This window comes from Haliaeetus leucocephalus, unplaced genomic scaffold, assembly GCF_000737465.1.
Source record: "Haliaeetus leucocephalus isolate CR32 unplaced genomic scaffold, Haliaeetus_leucocephalus-4.0 Scaffold228, whole genome shotgun sequence".
Classification (NCBI taxonomy): domain Eukaryota; kingdom Metazoa; phylum Chordata; class Aves; order Accipitriformes; family Accipitridae; genus Haliaeetus; species Haliaeetus leucocephalus.
In genome coordinates, this window is record NW_010972664.1 from 16,184,072 (window position 1) to 16,196,825 (window position 12,754).

General features: G+C 42.0%; 1 protein-coding gene across 2 annotated transcripts; it reads right to left on the reverse strand.

Annotated features, from left to right (window-relative positions):
• Nucleotides 1-155: 155 nt before the first annotated feature.
• NIT2 (nitrilase family, member 2) lies at nt 156-12,754 on the reverse strand. Of its 2 annotated transcripts, XM_010567349.1 has the most exons (10): nt 12,711-12,754; nt 10,358-10,476; nt 6,596-6,716; nt 6,389-6,477; nt 4,735-4,828; nt 3,665-3,739; nt 3,139-3,217; nt 2,391-2,489; nt 1,259-1,314; nt 156-882 (listed from the first exon to the last, which is right to left on the reverse strand). In XM_010567349.1, the coding sequence occupies exons 1-10, from the start codon at nt 12,736-12,738 to the stop codon at nt 794-796; spliced, it is 849 nt and encodes a 282-aa protein (XP_010565651.1). In that variant the 5' UTR covers nt 12,739-12,754; the 3' UTR covers nt 156-793. The 2 variants fall into 2 exon arrangements, with proteins under 2 accessions (XP_010565651.1, XP_010565652.1); XM_010567350.1 differs by lacking the exon at nt 3,665-3,739.

A 12,754-nucleotide genomic window follows, 5' to 3' on the forward strand; every position in this document is an offset into this window, starting at 1 on the left:
AAGACTGCCAGGCAGCAGAATTAAAGCCCATTCAGACATTATATTAAAGGAAGCAGTATATAGAGCAAAGGTGTGGTGACACATGAATTGCTTTAACAAAACCGTAACCTGCATCACTTCAGTAATAAACAGGAATTGCAATAAGGAGAATTTAGTAATGTATATTCCAGGCGAGATACATGAACCAAAACCTGTTACAGATTCTTCTAGAAGTAGTAGTTCTGTCTGGCGGCTTCTTGAATTGTCCTTAAGTAGCACAGAGCAGAATGTGGCCTGTTTTGCTTACTGTGTTAAATTTTAAGCTTTCCAAGTTAGAACTTGGGCATTCAAAGAAATTTATTAAGGCATATACAACTACAAAGGACAAAAGTGGAAGAATCATGCTTCTAGATTATCCAATAATTCACCGAAAAATTCATAATACCAAAGCTGACTTCAGAGGATTTCCAGAGAGAAGAAGGTTCCCATTTCTGTGTTCTACAAAAAAGGCCCCAAAAGGTAACTAAAATATTGTGATGCATAAAAAGCAATGTCAACTTCTACTGTGTTGAACTGATTTCACCTCCATCTTTATCCTAGCTGTAAAATACTAGAAAAAAATGAAGTAGGAGAGGAGATATAAAAGTTGTATTTGAATCAATTTTAGAATTGCACCACCAAGGTTTGGTTTGGTTTTTTTTTTTTATTAACTGGCACCTTTAGCAGTGGATTGTGGAGCAACTAGTAAGGGAATCCTTTTGAAGATGAAAGCAGCAGCCATTGTGCCAACTGAACCTTCCCTGTTCACCCAGCTTCACTTTTTCATCTCTATGCCATAGAGATCATGACGCTTCTGGCTTAAAATAGGAATTTGCTGACGTATTTCTGCAAGTTTCTTCAAATCTGCGGGGGGGGAAGAAAGAACTATTAGAACAGCAATCAAAGAGGAAAGCTCCTGACTTGCTCAGAGGTAAGGCAAGGGAAAGAGCAGCTTTCACGGAGAATGGGTCTGTAGGGCACTGCAACTGGGCAGCCAGGGCTGAAGGAAGCCTCACCTTTGCTCTTTCCTAAGATGACAGCTTCCTCATAAGTAAGGAAGCTAGAAGAGTATAGTCAAGTGCTGCTTGTTCTTTATTTAATCTAGCAAAGGTGGAGAAGGGATGGGAACATTGCATCATCTGTAATTGCATGTGCAAGCCCACAGACTTAAACTGTTTCTTCTTAGACTCATGACCCGTACTTGAGAGAGAAAGCAGGAAAAAAAAACTTTTAGCCTTACCTATGTCTGTGTATATAACTGCTTCCTCAGCCCCAGCTTTGGCTATGACTTCACCCCTGCAAAATTAAGCACATTTGTTCACAGCATTAACACAAAGGTCTCAAGGCATCAGTCCAGTTGCTGCTGTTCGTACAAAAGGGAGTTCCTACCCTTGATGTCTATGGCTGTAAAGACAGGGCTGTCCTAAAAATAGCACCATAATTCGTAACTCTAGCATGATAGAAATAGCTTCCAGGCTTTATATGTGGCACATTTTATATGTGACACATACATACTTAACATAAGTATGTTTCTGAAGATCAAGAATCGTGGTAAGAGCAACTCTGAGAACCAGTGCATGTAAGCATGCAATATACCTCAAAGGGAGAGAAACAGCTTCACCAGGGACAAACATCTATGGCAAAGACTAACACTTTCTCCTTTCAGATCCTCCTGACTTTTAATAGGAGTATACTTTCACTCTGCATGAGCTACTGCACATTATTTATCATGTCTCCCACTAGGTGTTCTGTCACTGCTTTCATCATATAAAGTTAAAAGCTCAAGACATAGATAAAGCTTTTCTTACTTTGCAATCACCTGGAAGAGAACTATCTGTGGATTTATTTGAAAGGAAAATAACTTCCTGAAGATTTGGTCACTTTTACCTCCTGTGCACCTGCATGACTTCTGCTTAAGTTAGAATATGTCTCTTATCTAGCTGAAGACATTCTTGTTCTTTCTTATGTCAAAGCAGTGTTGTTCTTTGAGGAAATGAAATAGTTTTGTGCAAGCTATTTAAGATGGTTTAGTTCTGCACAGAGAATTACCATCATGCATTGTATATAATAGACTGCACTTCAGGGAGAAGTTGAAAAGGTCAGCAGCTTAACTAATGCTAAATACTAGTACTAAGTATCTTCTTTGCTACCAAAAAGAATACATACTGTTAAACTAGTTTTAGTTTCTTGTCTTTCAGTCAGACAGTTTTAAAGGATGATTTTGAGAATGTAGGCTTAAGTCTCAGGTGCTTTTTACCAGGAACTTACAACATTTTTTAAGAGTAGATGGAAATGTGGGACTGAAATGTGACTACATAAAACATTTTTTTAACCAAGAAAAAGTGGATTTGGTTTTTTTTTTCTGAACTCACCATGGATTTACTACAGTGCTGTGTCCCCAGGCAACATAGGATGCTTTTTCGTCTCTAGCAGGAGATACTGTAGCTACGTAGACTTGATTATCAACAGCTCTGTGTTCACAGAAAGGTGAGGGAAGGGGGGAAAAAGGGAGTAGATTTTTTTTTTTTAATACCACCAATTAATTAAGCTGAAGAGAAAGAATTCACTCTGAAAGGCAAGCTATACATCCTCCTAAGGGCTAGCCAAAATTGTAAACGATATGAAGGTCAGAGAAAGCAGAGCCTGGAAAGAAGTCTCTAGCACCTGCTCCAGAGTTGGTAGAATGAATTACACGTTCATTCAGTATGTAGAAAAGTTGATTGAAGCTAACCAAATGAATAAATAATACAGCATTCAGGAATCTCAGGGTCTATTTCTGTGTGTAATTAATTAGAGCAGTTCTCAAATGGTTACTGGCTCTTCTGTCTAGAAGTTTGTGTGTGAAGGGTGCTTACAGAGCCATGGGGGAAAGGTCCTTGAAAGGGCATAACTGGGGAGGGCCGAGCAGGAATGAAGGATAAGCGTTTCCTGCTTTTCTCCTTGACAGCAAAATCATTTTGGTGTCCCAGGCAAGGCTTGAGGAATGGTGCAGCTCCAATAGCAGAGTGGCCCTACAGCACCATTTCTGATGCACAGTGTCATTTAGAACACAAGAACAGTTCAGTTCCATGAGCGAAATTCCCTCTGGAACAGAAGGATAAGCTGTTACTTTGGTCTTACCGTCCCCTTTGTAGAAGTTCCCAATGAGCTGGTCCTGTTGTCAGGTTAAAAGCCCCTGGATATATCAGCAGCTGGCAACCTTTGTTAAAAGAAAATTAGAACCCAACCATCACTAAGGAGAAGATGGTTTACCCTAGAATGGCCCTTCACATTGAGAACTCAAGGCAAGGTTTCTTTCAGTACTTCCTGACCTCTGCCCAAAATGGAACCAGATAAAGCCTGTTCAGGCATGACATGGCTGATACTTATGTCAGCAAAGGCCTGTGATACATTACCAAGTGTTGGGATATACCTATCTCCATCACTCCATCAGCAACTGTGTATCAGGAAATGATTGTTACTTTACTCAAGGAGAACAGACGCTCATTTGAATAACAAAGTCTTGGCCACAAGATGCATTTTGCATTACCAGGTGAGAATAAGAGTGCCTGATCACACAGACTGCCCAGCACGTAGCACCCTGAAACGCCCCTGCACAGTTCAGGCCTTAGGGCTAACCATGCTCCATTAGGTGACCCAGCCTTACCTTTCTGTCCGTAGATTTGAGCCATCTCAGCAAATCTGATATCATAGCAGATGCCCAGGCCTACTTTACAGTATGCTGTTCTCAAAACACAAGAGACAACAGTCATATTGCTATCACAAGTACACAAAAGCAATCACAAGACTCCCTGTAGCCATCCTGCCAGTGGTTATTTTACGTGTCTCACAGTAACAAGAGGAGCTATATTTAAATGTGTATCCTTATCTGTAACAAGCATTGGCTATCTGTGGGGGAGCATTCATGTTTCATGATGAGAGGAAGACTGTGAGAAGCAGTCTTATCTACCCTTTAACAGCAGCCATTTCTACAAAATCATGTTATATCAGGTCTCTGTGTAATGTGTTCCTCTCTGATTTAGCTGCAGCTTTTTCAATTATTTTCTTTTCAAGAAAAGAAAGCACACACTGCTCTTCATGGACTAAAGAAACGATACAGTCATGTAGTTTCTTACAGCACGCACATTGCAAGGAGGAAGAAGTGACCACGGGAGATGAGACTCTTCAGAGAGCTCAGTAAACAGGATGTGTTAATTTTTGAACAATGGTAGTGGGGGGAGCAGGTGTCTTGCTTTTTTATCTGATGTGGTTCATTCAAGAATGTTGGAATGGGATTTACAGTTAATTGTCTCCATTGTTATCATCCTCACATGAAAAAATGTGCCAGTGTAGCTGTTTGCTACATATATTCTTTTCCAAGCCATGTTTTGTAAGAATCATTTTAAAGAGGTAACTGCTATGAAAAAATACAGTAACTTCTCTTTAACAAATCAATAGGACCACTATTTATTAAGGGAAGTGCCATGATGTATGCTTCAACACTTTCTACTGCTCTGTCCTTTTGCAATCATATCGCCTTTTTGAAAGTTTCAGAAGTGACCCACAGGCTTGGAACAAACTTAAACTATACTTGCCATGGTTTTCAAATGCCTAATATAAATCTGATAGTCTAAAAATCCATTGCTGGGGGGGGGCGGGGAGGAGGGGAAAGATAACTCCAGAATGTAGTGTTATTGTGGTAGAGCTCCTTAAAGAGAGGGCTTGTCTTATACTCACGAGTATCAAACACGGAGAAACTATTCCCTGGACTCAGTGTTTCAGACTCTTTGAACTGTATCTTTCCAGGAACATTAATGTCAAACAAATGAACCTGTAATTATAGTATGATTAATAACAATTAATAACAATTTCTCTGCTTGGTCTTTGAGCATCTTTCTATTAGGCATGTGTTTCCTAGTTACTGTTATCTAGACTACTCTTTTGTCGGGATCCCAACTAAACATTGCTTAAGATTGTGAGATCTCCTAAAGATGATTTAAAGCAGTTTTCTTCTTTACAGAAATACACATCTAAAGTTATTTAAAAAAAAAAAAAAAAAAAAAAAAGACTGGCTATTTTAGACAACACATATAATCCTTGTGACCCAAGTGATGCACATACCAAATGTTTATACCGTTTAGAATGCCCTGTCCTTCTCCCATGCAGTAATAGAGAGTAGTTAAAAACAGCTAAAATATTACAATTACTTTGGAGTACGGCTCTGTATCTTCTTCGTGGAAAGAATCCCTGCAAAATAGCTAGATATCTTGATCTAATGAGTAATTTTGCAAAAGAAAGGATACATACAAAATGAATTTGCCAGGATGATTTTAAAGTATGTTAAAGCAGGTGATGTTTTTCTCTCCGAGTCCCATTCCTGCAAAACATCTCCAGAAAATACCCTCACCAAGTCATAAAGTTCCCATGACTTCATCTGTGCAGATGCCTTTTAGCCCCTGCAGACAGTCTTTATCCCTCACTTGCAATGAAGATTCTGTTCCTGACCACAGCTTCCTAATAATACAGCTGTTTTTATATTATTATTTGTTCATATTTACACAGTACAAGCCTGCACTCATTCTACAAACAACTACCAGGCTTGCATACTGCTGTGGTATGATAGATGGAAGGCAACATAGTACTTCAGAAAGTAATCTAATAGTGTAGCTAAGTGTAGAATCAGTTCACCAAATAAATTAATACCTGCACCACCTTATTTGTTCCAAGTAACCTTGCATTCTCTTTTTTGTTTTTCCTTGAAAGAAATAAGATGTTGTTCACCTAAGGAATGATACCTGTATGCATAGTCAGGTTAACAGAAACTACACTCATAACTACAGTTATGAATAGGAGGTAGTTTCTCAGACGGCACAAAGCAATGTCCAGGTGGAAGACGACAGTAAGCAAGCATCAACCACAAACAGCAGACACAGCTTAACTATGGGACTTGGACTTCAGCTGTCTGCACTGATCATACATATAGCACACAAAAGTATGTAAAGAACAGTATTTATGGTAACAGAAAGACTAAACCCACTGGGAACCTGAGGGAAGATCCTGATTCCATGTAAGTGGCACTACATTTTAGAGCTAGACCAAGGTACACAGATGAGTTGGATCAGGATTTACTCTCTACCACAGTTTTCCCAGCATCTGGGAAAAGCCCATCATGCCTTCTGCATTCTGTCATCCTTACCCAGAACAAGTTTATGACCACCTTTAGAAGGGGTATGTACATGTCTCAAATAAAAATTACATGCAATTTTACTGACAGTACACAACTTATTGTTAATGCAAGCTTCTACTAATTCACATCACCTTTAGGCACAGATGAAATCATTTGTGCAACACTGCTGAGAAACCTTTCAATAACAATATTCTGCCATCTTACCTTCCTATGCTTTGCCAATATAGCACCATCAGGCCCAAAGACAGTACATGTATTATACAGTTTTCCATCATCCTCTTCTGGAATGGATCCTTTGTAAAGGTGAGAACAAAGATTTCCCCCACTGTATTATATGGAATGTTGATCCAATGGCGCTATTAGACATTGCCCGTATTTCCCTCAATGAGATTGTCACTAAGAGTAAACTACCTCCAACGAGATATATGCTGCACTCCTTTGCAACTTCTGAGAGCATTTGTGTTGATTCGCCAGGGATCTTCTCTGCATACTCCTTAAAGTACTGAGTTCCATATGGAGAATTAAAGCATTCCTAGAGTTAGGGGGAAAAAAAAAAAACCAAAACATTAAAATCCAGTAACACCACTGCAAGGAGATGTACTTGACCGTTCAAACTTCTATCAATGTTCTCAGACAATCTTTAGTTACAGGAGTTTATTTTACGGGAGTTCAATAAGCAAATCAGAACATATCAGGAGACCAGAGAGACTTAACAATCAGAGAAAATGTGGTGGGTGCGTTGGTGAACGTGTGCCAAACATAACATGAGCTAGGAGTATCATGTAAGCTGCAAGTTACAAGGCTAGTGTATTTATCAGTCTAGACTTAGCAAGGGATGTTCTCATCAGAACAACGGAACAAGTTCCACCTAGCTCATTTGCCAACTTACAAGCTAAACAGATCCTTTCAAAGCTGTGAGATGCTTGTGCTTGTCCACAGCCCATGATTTCTTCATTTTTAAAAGGGCCTTTGCAAAAGCATGCATTTCTCAAAATTACTTATTCTTTTGCTAAAACAATCCTTTAAACACCACTTCCTCACAACTGAACAGTGTCTTCTGTCCTAGGCTCTAGTTAAAGATTTGCTGTCCCTCAGAACCAGTCGTGTAATCTTTAGACAGTAAGATTAACAGAGCAGTTTAAATGCCTAAACTAGGTGGCTAGCAGTATTTGAGATGGCCAAAATATCCAAAGCTTTTACTCTGCATTATATTTGCTGGCTCTGTGAGGATGTGAGACTTGCCATCCCCATTCCCAATACTTTTTTGTCCCCTAAAGGAGTATAGCTGAAGGCCACAGATGGGCTATCAAACAGTACCAGCACCTACTCTTCAGCAAGTGATTCCCAGCCCAAGCACCCACCTCAATTGTTACCTTTGCTTGCTGGAAGTTGTACGAAGACCAAAAAAAAAAAAACCAAAAAAAAAACCCAAGCTGTGAATAGCACGGTAAATTTATGCCTTAATCACTCAAGCAAACTTAACAACCGTAGTAGATTCTACTAAACTGGAATAACTGAACCAAAACTGGATGGATGTTTTTGCCCTGTATACTGGGCCAGCAGCTACCAACTAACCCACAGCACAATTTGTAGATGAAAGAGGCAGGAAGGGAAGTCTCTGCATGCTGTCAAATGAGCTTCCCATGCTTTTGAAAGTTGGATTGAACTTCAAGGAAATGAAAGCAATGCCAGCTGCCTCCACCTTCATCTTGCCACTTGCAGTGTCAATGGGGATGGTACTGGAACCATAGGCTCAAGAGAACAGGCAGAGCTCTGTGCAAGGTTGCACTAGCAGTGCATAGGGCTGTTCGTAAGTTAATGCTGGAACAAAACTGCAGGCTGTCTGCACCGATCCCCTAGTCCTGTGCTCGCTGGGTGAAAACCTGGCTGGCTGGCTGAGCCCAGAGGGTTGTGGTGAATCGGGTGAAATCCAGTTGGTGGCGGGTCACAAGTGGTGTTCCCCAAGGCTCGGTGTTGGGCCCCGTTCTGTTTAATATCTTTATCGATGATTTGGACAAGGGGATTGAGTGCACCCTCAACAGATTTGCAAACGACACCAAGTTGGGAGGCAGAGTCAATCTGCTTGAGGGTAGGAAGGCTCTACAGAGAGATCTGGACAGGCTGGATCGGTGGGCTGAGGCCAATCGTATGAAGTTCAAGAAGGCCAAGCGCCGGGTCCTGCGCTTCGGTCACAGCAACTCCATGCAGCACTACAGCCTTGGGGAAGAGTGGCTGGAAAGCTGCCCGGTGGAAAAAGACCTGGGCGTGCTGGTTGATAGCCGGCTGAATGTGAGCCAGCAGTGTGCCCAGGTGGCCAAGGGGGCCAACAGCATCCTGGTTTGTATCAGAAATAGTGTGGCCAGCAGGAGCAGGGAAGCGACTGTTCCCCTGTACTCAGCACTAGTGAGGCTGCACCTTGAGTACTGTGTTCGGGGCTGTTTAGTCTGGAGAAGAGGAGGCTGAGGGGAGACCTTATCACTCTCTACAACTACCTGAAGGGGGGTTGTAGTCAGGTGGCTGGTGACAGGACGAGAGGAAATGGCCTCAAGTTGTGGCAAGGGAGATTTAGTTTGGATATTAGGAAAAATTTCTTTACCGAGAGGGTTGTCAGACATTGGAATAGGCTGCCCAGGGAAGTGGTTGAGTCACCATCCCTGCAGGTATTAAAAAAGCGCATAGACAAGGTACTCCAGAACATGGTTTAGTGGGCATGGATGATGGTTAGACTCGATGATCTTGAAGGTCTTTTCCAACCTAAATCATTCTATGATTCTCTCCAAAGTGGTAAGAATAAGGGACAGATCTTTGAAGTGCTGTCTATCAGTTTCTAGATTCAAATGGGATTCTGTTTTTACTTCTTTATCCATAAACATTACAAATTGGTTTTCTCTCACAAATTTTTCCTAGTTCAGAAGTGAAAAAAGTTTAACACGTCAAGGCTAACATGTCACAGGAAAACTGCTGTACGCCTCTGCAAAGGTGTAGATTATATACTCAGTGCAAGTTAGTTTTGTTCTTTACCTAGTGTGACATTAAAAAACAAAAAAAAAAAGTGGAGGGAAGAGAATATTTCATCCTAGGCTTACATCCTAATGCCAGCACAAAATTTACCTCCCAAAAGTCTCTGAAAAACCTTGCCCTTGTTTGACAAATTTTACTCTAAAAGCATAAATTGTCATTGGCAAAGCAAGTACGTCAACTAAATAGGTCTGGAAAACTCGATGCTTGTACACATGATGAAACTAGCAAATAATAGATAATCTCAATGTAGGAGGCCCAGAGGGAATAATCAAAGGTAACATCTGCAACACAAGGGCTGTGTTAGCACAGAGGAGCTAGGAGGGTTGCTTAAGACCTCGCCTGTGACAGCAGAAGGGAAAACATTCTATGTGTAAAATATTCAGACCAAAAGTTCACTCAGAGAAGAACTTTGCACTCCCTGAGTCAGATGCTGCAGGGCACAAGGGTAAACACACATATCCCCAGGAACAGAGGAAAAAAGCTGAAATCTGCACTGGGAAGGTCACTTCATTGCCAGCGCACTCATTGTACGAAAATTCAGCACAGTAATCATGGCTGAAGTCCAAAAAGTAAATAAAAAATGATCAGTAATTTTAAGTGGCTATTTATGTTCCCACACAAGGAGATCAGAAGAGAATACATTTTAATCATAATTCAGCCACAAATGACCCACTGGAAATGTCTTAAGTCTATTTTGTTTCTCATGTACTATCTAATCTGGAATGATTATAGCAAAGAGAGTCACTGTATACTTGTTTTCTTTCATCTTTGTATCAACATTCTTTAGCTGAAAATCGCCTTTCCCTACATTTCTAGCCGGAAGGCTTCTGCAAAGATTCAAACCACAGTGTCACTTCTGTGACTTCAGAACATACCAGTGACGGAATTGCCTGGGATTTAAACCAGCACAAACTTAACCAGAATTTTATATCACAAAAAAGACAACCTGCTTTTTTTTATTTTTGCTTCTCATTTTCCCCCCTCTTAAGTGTGCTGCTAGACAGAACCCCTGTTTTTTTCCTATTTTGGAATCTCATACAGCATCTAAGCTATCCAGAGAGAAACAGGAATATATAATGCATGACTAACACTAGAAAGAGGTTTCCAAGGGTTTGAGGTATAGCTGCTAAGAAGACCATGATCTTTACTCACAGGTAGAGCCACAACTTTTGCTCCTTTAGCTGATGCTTCTCTCACCAGTCCACAGGCTCGTTGAAGGTTATCTGATTTAAGAGCAGATACGTGAAGCTGAATAAGAGCCAGGCGGAAGTCTAATGGCAGAAAAAAAAAATTAGCAGAATTCCCCCAGGAAAAACTCTTCAAAATTTGAATCCACTAATGAGCATTTAACAAAATAAATTTGCTTATTTATTAACATATACAAAACCCACTTCCAACTCATTCTGTGGTCTGTGACTCTGGAAACAGTCTCTTAAAACAGGGAGAACATTCAAACCTAGGCTTGCTAATGGGAACCATACATAGCCATCACTCTGCTCAGGTCAAAGATCACAGAGTTCACATGCTAGTAACACTTAGCCTAGGCAGTATCCAGCCTAAGTTCTACTGTAAGATACTGTGTGACAGAAAGGGAGACCACTAGTCAACCTAGACCTGCTTCTTCCTTCCCAGTTTGCTACACGCTTTGTGAGCCTATCTTTATGTTGCACCCGTTGCCTGCTGAACACTGCATGTCCTAAAATGCCACTAGCAAACTAAACGACTGGATAATCCCAAAAGCACCAAATATGGGAATAGTTTGCTTTTATCCCTCAAATCACACCTGGCCTGGGAAATGGCTATAAAAAACCCATAAAGATAACATCTTTCCTGATCATTTCCTTGCAATTTGGTTTCTAGCCAAGGGACAATCACAAGTGTTATCAACACTGTCTCTACTGTGGCTAAGCAGGATTTATATTTGCAGGATCTTGAAGTACGCAAGTGGGAGAGATCAAACCAGGTTTTGTGCACACCCCTTGGACTTCCTTCCATGAGTCTCCTAGTACCTTGGGCTGTAAGAAAACACATCCTGATCAGGTAGAACCATCTCCTTTTAAAAAAAAAACAACACTCTGACTTCATAGAAAAGTACCTCAGTTTCAAAGCACCTCTCTTCTCTGGAAAACTCCCCTGCCATACAAAGACCACTACGGGATAAAGAAAAAGCAGCAAGCGACACAGCCTCAGTGGTCAGGGAAACAGAATGAACTGATTCAAGTGAAGATGAGATGTGGTCAGGAACAGTCAAGGCAGAATATCTTTCTTCCTACTTTAGTTCTCACTTCAGTAGCTAAGCAGCTAATTTCTAGAGGTTAAGCAGATGATTAACTGCTCACTTTGCCACTCTCCACATGAGAGACTCTTACTATTTGGTTTATTGAGTAAACAAAGCTTCACTGAGATTTTGAACAGATGTCACCATAGTTAGCTTCCAGACACACATAGATAACCATACTAAGAATCTGCCTAAAACTTTCCCATATTTGTGGAACGTGTTTTAGCTCAGAAAAATTGGACACTTAAAGATTTACATTTCAGCATAAAGTCACTTTTGCAAGAAAACCAAAAGAGCACCTACCAGGAAAAATTTTACCTAACTTCCTTCACATAATGTTTAAACCACCAGGAAACCATTAATCTTATTTTCCCTACGCCTCGGGTTTGGAGTTTGTTAAAGGGCAGAATTAAAGGTCAGCCACAACAAAATACCTGTACTTGTACCCACAGTTTTGTTTAAAATTAGCGTTGAGGTGTAGAAGTAATAGAAATACAGAGACACGTGCAACAGTGCTGTAAAGGCCCAAGATCTCCTCTTCTGGCCTTGCTAAGCTGCCTCAAAAACTTCTTTAAAAGCAATTCTTAGGATAAGCCTATAGCAATGCAAACCACAACCAGGTAAAAGTGTATCGGGGTACAACACTGGTTCGCATTTGTATCACTACGAAGCACGTTTTTTTTGGGAAACCAGAAGCTCAGCACGCCCGGTTTGTTCGGATGAAGTTTCCCGACAAGCTGACGGTTGCAGCAGTACCGACAGAAGCACGGCAGGCGTTCCCTACCAGTCCATTACACAGCCAGCATGCCCAGGGCAGCTCCCTCCAGAACCTGAATTATTTCACACCCCTTCGAAGGCTCAGAGACACCACCCAGGGCCGAGGCCTTTCCGGCCCGGACTACGACCGGCGACTACCGGCCGCGGCAGCAGCCAGCCCGCGGCCCTTCCCCACAGCCAGGTGAGAGGCTAAGGGCCCGCTGGGGAGAAGCGGGGGCCGGCAGCGGCTGAGGGCGGCCCCCGGGGGAAGCCGGCACTGCGCCGCGGCCCCTCTCCCCGGCTGAGGCCCGGGGCGGGAGGCCGGAGCTCCGCTAGAAGGGCGAGTTCAACCCCATGTCGGCCCTTTTCCCCACGTCGCCGGCCGGGACCGGGCCGGGAGGGAGTGCGAGGAGGAAGAGGAGGAGGAGGAGGAGAGGAAGTAACCGTTCCTCCGCGCACGCCGCCACTCACTGGCCATGGCTCCGCGCGCCGCCTGCATCCCCACACGGCCCCGG